This window comes from Brienomyrus brachyistius, unplaced genomic scaffold, assembly GCF_023856365.1.
Source record: "Brienomyrus brachyistius isolate T26 unplaced genomic scaffold, BBRACH_0.4 scaffold59, whole genome shotgun sequence".
NCBI lineage: Eukaryota > Metazoa > Chordata > Actinopteri > Osteoglossiformes > Mormyridae > Brienomyrus > Brienomyrus brachyistius.
The window spans coordinates 1,064,834-1,081,077 of record NW_026042334.1 but is presented as its reverse complement, the minus strand read 5'-3'; the positions used below and the strand labels follow the sequence as shown (position 1 = coordinate 1,081,077).

General features: G+C 48.4%; 1 protein-coding gene across 1 annotated transcript in view; it reads left to right on the top strand.

Moving 5' to 3' along the window:
• LOC125725022 (seizure protein 6 homolog) overlaps positions 1–16,244 on the top strand; it is a 164,878-nt gene that overhangs the window by 140,792 nt on the left and 7,842 nt on the right. Inside the window, 5 exon segments of the mRNA XM_049001561.1 lie at positions 1,482–1,676; positions 3,069–3,207; positions 13,511–13,707; positions 14,851–14,960; positions 14,962–15,046. Of these exon segments, the coding sequence (XP_048857518.1) occupies positions 1,482–1,676; positions 3,069–3,207; positions 13,511–13,707; positions 14,851–14,960; positions 14,962–15,046 (726 nt within the window).

Genomic DNA, 16,244 nt, shown 5'->3' with positions numbered 1-16,244 from the left:
TTGGGTTTTTACAAAGGCTGTTCTCCTCAACATCAATTACGATAAGCATTAGAATGGGAGTTTCCGGTGATTGCGGTGCTGGCCAGTGCTGTAGCGTACCAGACCAAGCTGTTCCAACCCTGATAGATCATTCAGGCATGCAGTAATCAGGCATTTTAATGAAGAGTGGGAACAAGCCTGAAGAACAATCGATGTTTGCAAAATGCTCATAGAGATGTGAGCTATTTACTACCGCTAATACCATGTAAATAAATAACTGTTGTGTTAATTAGGCAATCAGAGCACAATCCCTTTCTAGGTGATTTGAGAAATATACATTTTAGTATTTGAGACACATCAAAAGCAGGAAGGCTATGGACCTGTTTGTTAACTTGGCAATCAAAGACATTCATCATTATAAATTGGACAGTTCCAAAATGTATTCCCCAGAAATTAACAATATGAATGCTAAGATCCTGTTCATATTCAAGAACAATGTTTATTTCACACAAGACCTTATTGTTAGGGTTGTCGTTGTAGAATTCTAGTTCTTTGACTAGTCAGGGGGAAAAAAATCATCATAAAACCTGCCTTATGCAGTTATTTATTAAAAGTATATATAAATTCTGCTGGCGAGTCGGAAACATAAAGAGAGTTTAGTAAACAGAAACAACCGAATGTTGCGAATGAATAATTCATGTGGCACTCTGGACGGCAGAGGGGGAGGGGGAGGTTAGGTTTAAGAGGGGCTCCGTAATTGGACGATTCTCCAATCATCTTCATCCGTAGATCCGAGAAGAATATTAAATAGTTATGAGCCTACCGTCTACCACAACCCTCAGAAACCCCTGCACTCAAATGACTGTGTGCAGGCACGAGCTAAGACTTCAAAGAAACTTTGCAGACAAGCAAAGTCCAGTAAACAATTACTATTCAGCAGAGCATTTGGTTGGGGATGGAGGGACATTCTTATCCTGTTAACTTACTTTTATTAGGTTGACAGCTGGTCCAGCAGGTGTGAATGGGCCTCCAGGGAAACCGTCAACGAAAATGATCCTTCCCGCGTTGAGGCGGACGCCATTTTTATCACGCTTAGCGATCGGCTCTCCACAAAATGCCGGGCAGTGAAAAGTATCCTCCTGTTTTGCATGTGATGCTCATGGTCAAGTTGTTTATCAAGTGTCGATCGGGCAGAGTAAATAAATGTGGAACCGTGCTATTCAAACTACAGGCCCCTCTAGTGCTGATATTCATTCATACTGATTCAGTTATATGATCAGGTTACTAATGAAGGCTCATAACAGGCGTATAATATGTTCACGTTATTTTATATTATTAGGTTGCAATTACAGAATAGGTCTGTCGCACCCTACAGTTTGAGTACCACCCTGGCCTGTGGAGAGTTTATTTTCTTTTGTGTTGACTCGGAAGGCGCTGCCAAAGCAGAGCTGAGGTACCCGACAGTGTCCCCGGTGACGTGGGCTGTCTGTCTGCCCCCCCAGCCTTTGCTCAGGGCCGCTGCTACGAGCCATTCGTCAAGTACGGCAACTTCACCAGCAGCGACGCCAACTACACGGTGGGCGCCTTGGTGGAGTTCTCCTGCGACCCCGGCTACACGCTGGAGCAGGGCTCCGTCCTCATCGAATGCATGGATCCCAGCAACCCGCAGTGGAATGAGACCGAGCCCGCCTGCAGGGGTAGGTGCCTCTGGCCGAGACGTCCTGGGGTAGTGGGGGGACTCAGGGGTGCCATGCCTGGCCTTTTCCCAGTGGGCCAGCAAAATTTGTCGTGAGGGATTCCTCCCCAACATGGAAAAATTCATCTTGGGCCGCAAATATCTCCCCCCCCCCTCCGATAAAGTGACTTTTATAGTAGGTATGTAATGATGTGAATGTGCCCTGCGATGGGTTGACGCCCCATCCTGGGTTGTTCCCTGCCTTGTGCACATAACCTCTGGGATAGGCTCTGGACCCCCCGTGGCCCTGAATAGTACAAACAGTTACTGAAGATAGGTGGATGGACGGATGGATGGATGGATGTTTGGTGGGCGGGGCTGATTTTTAATCCCACTCTAGCCTTGGGTGGTGATGATGGTTGTGGGTGGTAAATGCAGAGCCCTTCCCAGCCCCGAAAGGAGGCCGGCACGCCACCACAGCCGAGAAGGGCAGTCAGAGCTCGGCCACAAGTAAGCCAGCTCCTGAAAACCCCGAAGTGCCCGATGGATGGCAGAGCCCTTCAGCGCTCTGCGTTTTAGGGTCTGAAGTATGCAACCTGTCTTAGCTCCTTGCCGGCTGGGTACAGGCCTCTGTCGCCCTCTGCCTGTCTTTGGGCTCGATCCGGGGTATTTCAACACGGCCCCCACCTGCGTTTACACCAGTGAGCAAGTGGCTCGACAAAGCAGCGTGAAAAACAACCCACTCCCTCCCGGGCCCGTTTGCCCGTCATCGGCCTTATGCTGGCATGCACAGTGATGCCAGGACGAAGCCGGGAGAGTAAGGCTCCAATGAGCAGGAGGCCAATGAGAGATTGCTCTTCTCTGATTTGGATTGGCAATAGAAGAGAAAGTATTTATGAATCCGATTTCACCTTTAATGTAAAAGTAATATCTCCCGTCACATCCGTGCTCACTTATTGCCCTGAATGCAGCCCCAGATGTTTGCTCTTGTCCAGAACTTCCCGTCAGTTGATCTGCAGCGGGTTTGAAGTAACGTAAGCCCAGGAATAGCAATGAGGCTTCCCGGGAGTGTAGCTCTGAGACGAACTTCCCCTAAGTAAAGAGACGCTGTGCAGGAGAGCAGGCATTCGCAGCTTTTTTTCCTCCAGCTTAGGTCTCTGTATCTTTTTGCTTGCGCGTGCACATGTGCGAGCTCACGCCAGCGCGGACTTGGGCAGGCGCTCACGTCAGGCGCAGGCATGTATTTGCGAACGCACATTTCCGCCGCATGTCCGTGTACATGTATGTGTAGCTGCTCATCTGCACTCCCGCCTGGTCCCGTGCACACACGTGTGCACACGGACGTCGGCGTGCCTTGCAGCCAGAACCGGGAAATGTGTCCTCAGCTGCTTCGTCTCTCCTCTCCTACCCACAGCCGTCTGCAGCGGAGAGATCACCGACTCTGCTGGAGTTGTCCTGTCTCCCAATTGGCCCGAGGCCTACGACAAGGGTCAGGACTGCATCTGGGGCATCCATGTGGAAGAAGACAAGAGGATCATGCTGGACATCCAAGTGTGAGAGCTGAATCCCCCTCACTGTTCACCCACCCCCCCACCCCCCCTCCGCCCCAGGCAGAAAGCACCCGCTGCTGACTTTGCTACACAACAGACTCTTGAGGAGGAGACACAACTGTACTTTTTATAGCTACTTTAAAAAGTACAAACATTTAAAGTGACCCCCACTGATGCGAGGGAAGGATAAGCTACAAGTGGTCTGATAGGCCGTCGTTGCTGTCAGTCATGCCTGCAGCTGCCAGTCCCCTGTCACTCTCCGTCTAAAGGCCTGCCTCTCGGGGCTGGACTGAGGTGACAAATTGATATGAAAGGGAACGAATCGGCTGAAAGATCAGCTTGTCTGCCAGTTGCCTGACAGCATCTTTGAAATATCAAAAGTTGAGGCCTTTCCAGTATTAAGTTAGGCAAACAAGAAATCCCGAGGGACATAACCCGGCTGTGTCCCTCTCGCTCTCGCAAACTCACAAAGTGGTGGACCCACGAAAATTCTTCTAATGAGCGACAGACTATGAGAGTAAGACGACTAATCTACTGATGCTATATTTAAAGTGGAAACTGCTTTTTTTTTGTTTCTCACACTTTTGATGGGGAGCTGCTAATCCCTGGCGTGCTCCCAGTTGACCAATTTACCCAGAAACACCCTCTGGCTCCTGCCAGGGAACGAGAGGTCCTGCAGTGCACAGGGCTCTTTGAAATGGATATGTGACAGTCTTCTGAGGGGTGCGCCTCACACTCTGTTGTTTAGCTATTCAGCATTAGCTATCCAAGTACAGTCCCCTTTGCATCCGAAATGACTTTGCCCGCAGTTCACTAACCGATTGCTTCTCACCCTCTGTTCAGGGTGCATGCCACAGGTCTAAAATTTAAATCGGTTTGTTTCGCATGCATCTAAGCAGTCATTCCCCTGTGGCATTCCTCCCCACATCCCTGCGCTCCTTCTGATCTGGTTTCTGTCGTGGTTTGCTTTGGCGTCTCCTGCGGCTTGCACGCGCGCGAGCGAACACTTGAAGATCAGCCAGTTGTGAGTGGTCGTGCAGCAGCAGCCAGAAGTGGTCTTAGCTGCTCATGCCGTACAGCTGCACGTGTGCAGGATGATGCTGGCCAGAAATAGAATCTGTGTCACCACAACAAGCACAACATGCGGGGACGAGAGAATCACTCCGCCTGGGTACCAGTGGCCTCAGTCATGCTCCCATGGGCTCAGTGAGCACTGATACATTTATGTGCTGCGTGCTGGGGGGAGGGGGGGGGGCACTCATTCTGCACAAACTCCTGTGTTGCAAAAATGTGCAAATCACTGGGTAGACTGATGCTGCGGTTTGTGGTTTTAACCAGACCTTGCAGTGGGAAAGATCGTTACATGTTGCAATGTGTCTCCATCCCAGAGAGCGTAACAGCAAGTACAAGATAACAGCTGTGTTTTTGGGGAAGAAAAAATCAACCAGTAAAGAGAAGAAAAGGATGTTTGCACATGAATAGGGGGCGTAAACACCAGCACATGAAGGCCAATAACAAAACTCCAGGGGAAAGTAATTATTTCACAGAGTTTTTTTTTTATTTAAATTTTTTTTTACGAAGGTGGATCTCCTCTGAATCAATTATGACGAGCCGGGGAATTACGGTTTCCAGTGATTGCAGTGTCAGGTGATGCTCTAGAGCACGGGGCCAAACTATGTCAGGCCCAGATAGATTATTCATGCGTTCAATAATTTGACTCCTTTAATTAAGATTCTCTCATTTGCATATGTTTCTCTTCTGTGGGTTTTTTTTTTCGTTACATTTTTTATTTATTTCTTCCTTTCCGCATTGTCCCGGCAGCCTCGCCTCTACATTGTACGCCCCTAATAATAAATGGCATCTGCAATGTTAGGCACAACAAGCCGTCAACAGAATTAATTTCCCATTCATTTGAGGGAGAAGCGATTTGGGCAGATACAGCCGGCAGCGATGCTGCTGCGCATCCCGCCTGTTATCTGCGACGCTGATGAGAACACGGTGCGCTCCACCGCGTGACGCCTGGTGAAAGTTAAACAACGCCGGGGCGTCTCCTTGCCCTGCGGTTTTAAATACAGGTTCTCCTGTCCGTGGTCCTGCACATTCCGCTGAAGGGCAGCAGTGCCTCGTATCCTGAGGAGTTCCCGGGAACACCTGGCAATTCCTCACACAAACGAAATTCTCACATGTTCGTAGGTGAGCCAGTAGTAACTAGATCAGTATGAGATCTAAGGAAAACAGGATCAGACAGATGGATCTGATGAGGCACTGGTCAGGTCATACGCGCTTGCTGGGCAAAGGGAACCTCCCGCGTTCATCTTTAAATGACCAAATTTATCAAAGACCATATGGGACATTATCAGTAAGATGTCAAATGGGTTCTGCAGATGTGGGGAGGAAGAAACTAAAAATGCACAAAGCCTGACTGTTGGAACTGGAGCTCCCTTCTATTCTGATATTCTGAACCTCAGCTGGCAAACGGGGCCTCGTGAGTTTGCCAATGCCGCTTATTCCATATCGGCAGGCCGGCTAGGCTTATGACGCTTTCATCTTTAGCCTGGTTAATTATGGTACACTGAGATACTGCTGACTGCTCCTTAACCCATTCATTGCTGCAAGCATTCCATTTAATCTGTGCATTCCAGGCCTCTGTGAAGTCTGAGCATTCCGAGCCTTTCTGTGTAACCATTCTGTTTAATCTGGGCATTCCCGGCCTCTGGGAAGTCTGAGCATTCCGAGCCTTTCTGTGTAACCATTCTGTTTAATCTGGGCATTCCCGGCCTCTGGGAAGTCTGAGCATTCCGAGCCTTTGTGTGTAACCATTTGGTTTAATCTGGGCATTCCCGGCCTCTGGGAAGTCTGACCATCCCGAGCCTTTGTGTGTAACCATTTGGTATAATCTGGGCATTCCCGGCCTCTGGGTAGTCTGAGCATTCCGAGCCTTTGTGTGCAAGCATTCTGTGTACTCTGAATATTCCAAGCTTTTAAACATTGCACGTAGCCTAACCATTCTGAGCTTTGCCTTCCAGCATTTCATATAATCTGAGCATTTTATTCAAGCACTCTATATAATTATGCATTATATATAATATCCCTTGTTGCACTAAACATTTCTCGCACAATAACCATCCTTACCCTCGAAGGTTATAATAATTGTGTATGATAATTACATCTTTGGTGGTGATGTTGTTTAGCTCTGAGTTTTACTCTGGAGTTCCATAATACCGGCAGGCCTATTATTTTGCCACACTGACCTTTTAGCGCCTGGCGAGATGCTATCGCTGCAGTAGCCAGCAGAAGGAATATATCTGAAATAAGACCGATGACAGGACTGGTGAGGCTGTAGCAGCACGGCTGCAGAAACTGCCACATGTTGTAGGCTCATTATAAGGGTTTAAAAACACTTTACCCCAGTAATGAGAATGCTTTCACTCTCCCATAATCATTCATCACTGTACCCACATTCGCAATTACAAGGGAACATAGTGCGTAATTGTGGCTGATTAATTAATTTAGGCTGAACAGAAGGGCTTGTCTGCTGCTGATTAGGCGGCATCTTGGCTGCAGAAAGTCGGGGGAGGGAGTGACACAGGTGACCGCCTGTGCACCTGTGAGTTGGTCTGAGCTCAATCCAGCCCATGAGAGCCAGCAAGCGGGAAGAAGTCAATGTGACACATGGTCCTCCAATCCAAGGGAGCGAACGGGGCCGCGATCGGTGTCAGTTCTCTGCAGGAGTTATGACTGCCCTCTAGTGGCCGACTCATGACTGATCGCAAGACAATCTGTGAGCGTGATAATCCGCCCAACAACATGTTTTATATAAAAACGAATCGTGCCAAGGCCCCAAATCTCATTTCATGGATTACGTAGCAAATGATATTATCTTAAAACATTTGAAATGGGGGTAGATTTGAGCAGATATAAGCTAGAACAGACGTGCTCCTTGTGTTCTGATTTGCTTTGTGTGAAAATAGTTAAGCACGGTTGTAATAGAGTGGTACAACCCCACACTTAAATCACGAGGACTCTTCCGGAAAATGTCAGCGGATTCCCTGGGACATGGTTTTGGCAGCTTCCTTGGGTAAGGGATAGTGTGGGCATGAGGTGGGGGGGGTGGCGTTTGGCTGGGAGATTAGTCTCCCCCTCTCCCCGACTAGGCAGCCAGCCAAAGCAGCAACATTATTTAAAACCAATATTTAACATTTTAATTAAGGAAAGAACCCGCTGAAACGGAAAATCTAATTTTGCTTCATTGCCTGAAAATGACCAAAAATCTGCCAGAGCCCTATACGAAGTACCCCCTGATCGAATTAATTTTGGGCTGTATTTACCTGCCGTTATAGGAAATCAACATCGTACAGCTCTGGAAGAAAAAGTTGCCCAAGCTTGACTGTTCTCATTAAAAAAGGAGCGAGTCAAATGGGGGGTGGGGGTGGCTGGGAGGGGGGGGGGGGCACATCATTAACTGCACAGCGCATCCTAAACACCGTGATTGAGCGAAAATGAGTGAACATGGGGGTCTCCTCATTCTGTGGAAAGATGGGATTTTTGCTTCAAGGCATAATGTTGCTGCAGCAATTAAATGTTGATCTCTGCATAGGAGTTACCTTCAGATAATGCGGCAGATTGGCTAAACACCGGCAGCACGCAGGGCAGGATATGACTTCATCATTACAGCCATGTACAGCAAAGCAGACAGACAGTGATCTCATCAGAACCGTCCTGGCGGATTAGATGTATTTCTGAATCCTTTTATGAAAAAGTGAGCTAAAAGGACAGACATACGTCCTTGTGTTTATGCAAGGTTTATTGGCGTCTCTGTAGAATGCAAACGAATCATCTGCTTCTGGGTGTAGTCCTCAGAAACAGGCCGATATACTGTATATTTTTTTGTATATTTCTTTCTACATGTTTCTTGCCAGTATGTTTGGCATCCGTGCCACCGATCAATACGGAGTTTTGTACTCTTTCCCCTTCTGGATTTCCCTGCACGGTGGAGGAGAGAGAATTGCAGTTTCCACACCTTGTATTTCATTCGCCGTGTATCTTATTTCGCAGTTTTCCAAACAACTGATTTGTAACTTTTTTCTTCTTTTTTTTTAATCGAACAAGAGACGGCCACGGTCTGTGCTTCATCCTCATCAGCAAATCCTTTTTTCTTCCCCCAAAAGTCCAGGAAGTCACACCAAAAAATGGGTTACAGCTCTGACACACATGGGCAGGTGCCATGAAAACATCAAGGCGAGCGACTCATGTGGTCCTGTCATATTTGTTTACCTCCCTGTGCCTCATGGGAAATGGTGTCTCCGTTGGGGCTACCCTGGTGGGTGGACTTGCTTGACCCCTGTACAGAAACAGATGTATGATGCCCAAGCATATGTTTTAATGTAGAGAAACATGGACATCCCATAGGAGGCATAATACCAAGGGCAGACTGAGAGCGAAGAGAGAGAACTGGATCTTTTAAGGTCTTCTGGAAGGATACTTGTGTCCATTTTTCCATGTCGCCCTTCAGCGTCATGACCTTTCATCCATCGTCCCGAACCACCCAGTTTGTGGTGATGGGAACAAGGTTCTGGAAAACAAAACGAGGCATCAGCAGCTCCCATCTGGCTGAACTCTGTCTTGGGAAAAGTAGGGATTTCCTAGTGATACAGATCTTCAAAGGAGCTTAAATCCTACGTGTGGGACTCTGGAAATGAGCGGGCCGAGTGTCATGCGTGTACCTACAACAGGGTTTGGCCGCTGTCGTCTTCAGGTTTCAAACCAGATCAACTGTGTCCTGAGAAGAAGTGGCGGGAAAATAATGCACAGAATCATCCAGGAGTGAGACCATCATTCAGCTGTGCAGCTCCCTCTGGCTCCGACACCTGGTTCAGTAGAGCACACTCCAGCTGCAGACTGGAAGGATCCACCTGACCCCCGCAGGCCTGGACCCTTAGGGTACCCAGAGGAGGTAGAGCTGAGCTTGCATTTCCTGTAGCCAAATCTGCCATCCTGAGAGCAGGCAAATCGGCGTCACGTTGGTCGAGGCTGCCAGCCGCTCTGGAAGAAAGCACAGTCGCACTCATACAGGTGCGGTGGCACCTATTAGGGATGGGATTTTCCACCAAACAGATCAGTCAGGTAGTTGTGAAAGGAGCTACGTGGGGGGAGATTCCTAATGACCAATAAACAGCCGGACTCTGGGTTGTCCATCCATCACAAGTCATGTGAATTCATGTAAATTCAACTGGGTGCTGACTGAATTCTGTGGCAGGCTTTTGTGGCAGGTGATTGATGGAAACAGGTGGATTGTTCTTGCTTGTGACTCCCTCGGTGGGGGTGCGTCCTTTGCACATAAGGATGGAAACTCTTCATGTAGAATTCACTCATCTCACCAGGAAGTTCTGAAACCTTCCTGACATCTGTTTTCAGGTGCACAAAGTCCTACTGTGACTAACATCCTCTGTTCTCAGAGACCCTGAAGGGGAGCGAAGGATTTTCTTCCGTCTTTCTTCACTTCATTTTTTTGCTTTTTAAATAAATGCCACTTTCTTTGTATTTTTTTCCCCTTTGGGAAGAGGCAGAGGAAGATGCCCCCTTTGGATGCACCATTTTTAAAAAGGTTAATGCTGTTTGTGGGCTCTGTGAGACAGCCGTGCCCACAGGCGGCTCCATGCGTAGCCTCGCCTTTGATTACATGACGCCGAGTGGCTGCCAACGAACTGGAGATGGCGTTGATCTTGTCAGCAGATGTCATGCCACTACGTCACAAGAGACCTTCTCAGCTAAATCAAGGCGAAAGAAATGCGAGCTCCTCTTCAGAGCAGCTTGAAAGCCCACGGACCCCGGCGTGTAGGGCACCATAATGACCCCCCAACATTCCGCACGTTGCCTGTGGCTTCTTAGGTTGTGTTTTGTCCTTTTGCTTCACTTCTGTTATTTCAGCTTTTTGGACAAAGCGGGAGGCAGCCGAGGAGAATGAATCAATAAGTGACTGCACTGTAACCACAGTGAAAAGGTCAGCAGTTACCTGGGTGTTCATCCTGTGATCAAAATGGCCTCGCTGTGTTTTTGCTGGTTTAATTGGATGCCGTGCTTCCCACCCCGAACTACATTTTGAGCAAGAATGCAGTGCATCCACTGGATCTGTTCAGTTTTGCCTTCAGTTGGACTTCAAGCAGTTGTCATGAAGAGCTATGGTGCCTAATTTTACCCATAATCCTTTCAACTGAAAGCTAAAGGGAAGAACAAGCAACACAGCAAACACTACTACAGTAACACATTACTTAAGGGCTACAAAGGTTCACAAAGGGTTACAGAACTAACAGATATAGTAACAAATATCGCGGCTGATTGGGATGAAAGATGCTCCACAATTCATTATTGATGAGCAAACATGAGATCAGTATTTCACTTCTGTTGTTCATTACTCGTTCCTTCAGTCGTTCACAACGATTTGCAGAATTAATTGAAATAGTAACAAATATAGTAATTGCTGAAGATAAAAGATGCGTCGGGGTTCATCAATAATGAACGAATACGAGATCAATATGTAACTAAGATTTAGTTAGTGGTTAATTAATATATTATTAATACCTTAATACCACATTATATTGTGCTCCCTCAAGTAAAGTGTTAGTAATGTTACTGAACGCATGTTTTGTAGCATTCGTAACATGCGGCTGACGCAGTGAGACTGTGGGGCAGAAAACAGCTTTATGCCTGTCGCTGCGGATTTGCCGAAAACCTGCGATACGCAGGCCTCAGCAGCGGGAAGTGCCTTCCCTCTTCCCCACAATCCCCCAGGCATGCAGAGTAGGGGTTCGGCAGCCGGGTCCTGAGACAGAGCACCTCTAAGCCCTAGACAGGCCCACGGTAACAAGGGTGGCTTCCTTGGTTAATCATCTGTAAGGACGCCCTGGGGACTCCCACAAGAACGCTGTTTGCCGGCATGGAAATGAGAGCTTCCTGTTTGAAGTTCCTTAGGTTCTCTAGACACGACTTAATTTCCTTGTCGTACGTCGTAGTATAATATGATTTATACTGGATCTGTGAAACATCTTGTTAATAACAGTATATGGGGAAAATACTACTCTTACCAACACCTGTATTGCAAATATTGCAAACTGTATTATATATCAATGCGTTTTCTGAATGTGTGCTTTTTATCTTATGCGCAGATATAAAGTGAGGCATGTGTCCTTAAGGAGCACTGTGCATGGAAATAGATTTTTCTATTATGTTCCCCAGACTAGGCTTCTGCACAGGGGGGGGGGGTGTTATTGAAAGCTCTGCTGCGTCGAAAACTGAAATTGGTGTGTCTGTGACAGTGACGGTCACCTTAGATCATCGGTCCCTTGAGTTTTGCGGTGGACCACAATGAAATCCAGCGCTTTTAGCGGTCACAAAACAGTACGGAACTATGGGCATCTCCTGCCTTTAAAGAGAGATCACAGAGGTGCAGTTTGTGAAGTAACATATTTATGAGTCTCTGTCCTGGAGAATGGTATATTAAACATTCATCACCGCCGAACCTTTATTTATCCACTTGCCGTGATCAGATACAAAATTCCAGTTCATATATATATATATATATATATATATATATACATATATTATTGCCTCACCCTCCAAAACATTATTCGAAACTTAAATTCTTATTGCCTCCTTGTCATTTTTAAGGCCAATGTCGCCAGTGGTTCATAACATTTCATGCCCATTGTGTTCATGTATCTTCCTACCGTTCCTATATTTGATTAGTAGGATGCTGCTCTGAGCTTCAAGCTATGGCGAGGCATTTCGGATTGTTTTATTGGCCCTTCACTGGTGAAACACACCTGCTATTACACTTTGTGTAATTTTTACAGGACAAGGCTTCAAAGTGCAGCTTCATAGCCAAGGACTCAGACACTCATATCCCAACAGAACAGTTCATTGTGTACCCACCTTGAATGATGTTTTTGATGTTAAGGGTTTGTGTTTAGCATAACTGACAAAAAAGCCTGACTGAACTGTGAATACATGTAACACTAATTTTCACTTTAATAAGAAGTTGCCAATTATGATGAAAGAATAGGCCTTAAAAGATGAAAGAAAATCTTTTGCTGAATTGACCAAATATGGAGTGGGGGGACAAAGGGGGGACATATTTTACGCCAGTGTTTCCCAACCTGGTCCTTGGGGACCTCATGATGGTCCATGTTTTTGCTCCCTCACAGCTCCCTGTAGACAGTCCACATTTTTGCTCCCTCACAGATCCCTGTAGACAGTCCACATTTTTGCTCCCTCACAGATCCCTGTAGACAGTCCACATTTTTGCTCCCTCACAGATCCCTGTAGACAGTCCACATTTTTGCTCCCTCACAGATCCATGTAGACAGTCCACATTTTTGCTCCCTCACAGCTCCCTGTAGACAGTCCACATTTTTGCTCCCTCGCAGATCCCTGTAGACAGTCCACATTTTTGCTCCCTCGCAGATCCCTGTAGACAGTCCACATTTTTGCTCCCTCACAGATCCCTGTAGACAGTTCACATTTTTGCTCCCTCTCAGATTCCTGTAGACAGTTCACTTTTTTGCTCCCTCACAGATCCCTGTAGACAGTTCACTTTTTTGCTCCCTCGCAGATCCCTGTAGACAGTCCACATTTTTGCTCCCTCACAGATCCCTGTAGACAGTCCACATTTTTGCTCCCTCGCAGCTCCCTACTGAGAGCTAGGAGGGAGCAGAAACATGTACTGTCTGGAGATCCCCGAGGGCAGGGTTGGGAAACACTGTTTTAGACCTTGGAGATGGTGTAATATCAGTTGGACATTAATGAATGAAGGAAAAAGAGTGGGAGAGAGGAGAAGAGGAGTAGAAGGAGAGAAAAAAAGGAGAGAGCAATGATAGACAGCTTAAGGATGTCCCATGAATGTGGATCTGTTATTAAAAATAATTCTACAGTGTGTCTCTGTCTTTCACCAAATGCTTCCACTGCTTGGGCTCCTTGCCCGAAGGCCTGCGGGTCTGCAGCGCGTTTATTGGCCTGTGTAGGTAACAGCATGTTCGAAAAGAGGCGGGTGGCTCAGGCGGGCCTCAGGGGAGTGAGGTTAGCACAGCAGCAGCTCATGACCTCGCTCTACACAGCGGCGGCAGCTATGCGTGACTTTTCGTCAGGTCCTAAATGCAGGTGGGGATTAAATCACTCCAGGCTTATGAAAATATTCCATGTAAACATACTGTTCAAAGTTCATTTAGCATGTGCATATTTCTTGTTATGGGGGTGGGGAGCCTGCTGGGTTGTTTTCAGGAATGCAAAGTAACCGGCGGCTTTCCGTACGTAGGCTCCATGTGGGCAAGAACGATGTGCTGACCTTCTATGACGGCGACGACCTGACGGCCAAGGTGCTGGGCCAGTACGCCGGGACCCGGCCACGTTTCAAACTCTACACCTCTATGGCTGACGTTATCATCCAGTTCCAGTCCGACCCGGCCACTAACGTCTTCGGTTACCACAACGGATTCGTCATACATTTCTTTGGTATGGTGTATCTGGGAACCTTGGGGGGGGGGGGCGGGGGCAAAGCTCATCGCACATCACCCACGGCCCCTCCTGGCCGGGCTATGGGTAAAACTGTCCAAAGTGCTAATTAAAACTGAAGAGTTTTTAATTAGCCCCTTGTCACAGGGCTGACCGAGAGCATGGCAGACACATTCCCCACAAACTGAATGGGCACGGGAGCAAATTAATTCATTGTAGGGATGTGTGGAGGGTGGGGCCGCCATTGCCACTGAGGTCATGGTGGAAAACAGCTGGGGACCCCTTAGGAGTGGGAGGTGGGAAAAGGTGGCTTTTGTAGCAGGGGGAAGTTCTGGTCCTGGTTCTGGTTCTGGTTCTGGTTCTGTGCTTTCTGTGCCGGGATCCCTTGGACCGGTGACAAAACATTCAGTCAGGAGGGCACCCAGCGCTGAGTTGCAAAATAAAGAACGGGAAAAGATATCAGATAATGTGAAATGATTCCGCGTGGGATGGGAGAGTGAGAAACAGGAGCAGAATGCAGAGCCAGCGGGTGGCTGGGTGGCGGGGGGGGGGGGGCAGGTGTTTATCAGTCCATTCACGGCATGCACAAAAGCCCAGCCGCCCCGCGTAGGCGCACCTATCAGGAGTGCAAACACAATTACGCCGCGCGTTTGTCTGCATTAGCTGCGTTTGTCGCGCACCGCGCCGCCCTGCCAGCTCGGAGACGGCGACTGGCTCTGCCAAACCACCTGGCAGCCTCGCTGCTGCACCACAAAAAAAAGCCGCCCTTTTGATTAGCTCGAGGTTAATTTAAGCACGGGATGTGCCCAAGGGCTGCGCGGCCCATATGGATCAGTGGCGAGGCCTCGAGCCCAGCAGGGTGGCCACCAAGAGTCCTGCGGACTCCACGCAGAGGCACCCTGCACCACCGTACTCTGGTTCCTCAGATTTCATGGATGAAGAATCGGAAAAATCTGGATACGGCGTCATGTTTTGTCGATAAGTTTCTCATAACCGTACATAGCATGTGTCAAACTGCTATATTTTAGGTGTAAATTATATCTTAGCGTGGGATGGTGAAGCACTGGATGGGAATTTCATGCCGGGCCTGACTAACAACACTTCTGATGCCATCTTTTCACGGTTGCCCCTCCTCTCCCACAGAGGTCCCCCGCAATGACACATGTCCCGAGCTCCCGGAGATCACCAACGGCTGGAAGAGCACCTCACACCCCGAGCTCATACACGGCACAGTGGTCACCTACCAGTGCTACCCCCGGGTTCGAGCTGCAGGGCACGGAGATTCTCATGTGCCAGTGGGACCTGACATGGAGTGGCGACTTGCCCAGCTGTGAGAAAGGTGAGGGCTGCCCTCAGTAACGCCCCCCCCCCCCCCCCCCCCCCCGCGAACAGTCGCTAATGCCTTAGCTGTCAACCGCGCTCCCAAGGAAATTATAGGAGCAAAACATGATTTGGAACAATGTGGCTCTTTCAAATGCTTCGCTTTCACTTCTCCCTTACAGTCATAACCAAGGACACTGAAGGACAGAGAAGGGGCTTGTGGGTAATTATTTGAATTCTGTGGCAGGCTGCGGTGATGAGGACGTCATTTCAATTCACACTTGGGGCAGCATTTTATTCCTGGTCCCCGAACACGACGAGAGCCTTTGTTGAGCTGTTTCTACAAGTCCCTTTTCCCCCGCTTGTCATTCAAAAGAATGGGTTGGGGGGGGGGGGTGGTGGTGGTTGAGGGATTGGTCCTACCGCCTTAGACATTGTTTCACTTCATTCAACTTAGGCTGTCGTTGAAAGCCTGAAGGCACACAAAGCATTTCATTAAAACCGAATTCGAGGCGGCCAGACCAGTTTCCGTAAATCGCGTTTTCCCCGTCATTCTGTTCAGATCGATTATGATCCTCGGCCGCCGCTCGGTGCCAGATTGACATGTGCACGGCGGCACACGGGTCGCACAACACCAGCAGGGCTGCGACTGGCACAAGGCAACCATTCGATATGGCGTCGTCCTCGATCCAGCATTGTTAGAGGCCTGGCTTCTTTCCTGGCTGGCGCGGCTGGCGCTACATGCGACCCCGCAGCAGCTCCAATTCCCATGCTAAGAGGGCTGTTAAGTGCCCCTGATTTGTGGAACATGGAGGGCAGGGTCCCATGCCGGAATTTATCTGTCTTGCAGGCAGGGGGTGGACTCAGTGAGCAAGGGGTGGCTCATGGGATATGTGCTAGGAAGGATTAGCGATGAGGCGAACGGGATCCATGTAAAGAGGGGGCTAACGATGAGATCCACCGCGGTTAACACTGAGGATTACTGGATGTGATGTGTAGAGCGCTGAGGATTGTGGGATACGATCAGGAATTTGAGGCACGTGTGGCGCATACGCAGGGTAGTTTAGCACTGCGGCTGAAGTGTTGCCATCAGGCACATGATCTAGAGAGAGGAGGTTAAGTTCCTTTCACGTGACCTCCCTCCCAAGGGACGCCGGGGTGCACAATATCCTCGCAGGGACACCTCAATTTAAAAAGCTGTTCTATAAGAAAAAAAA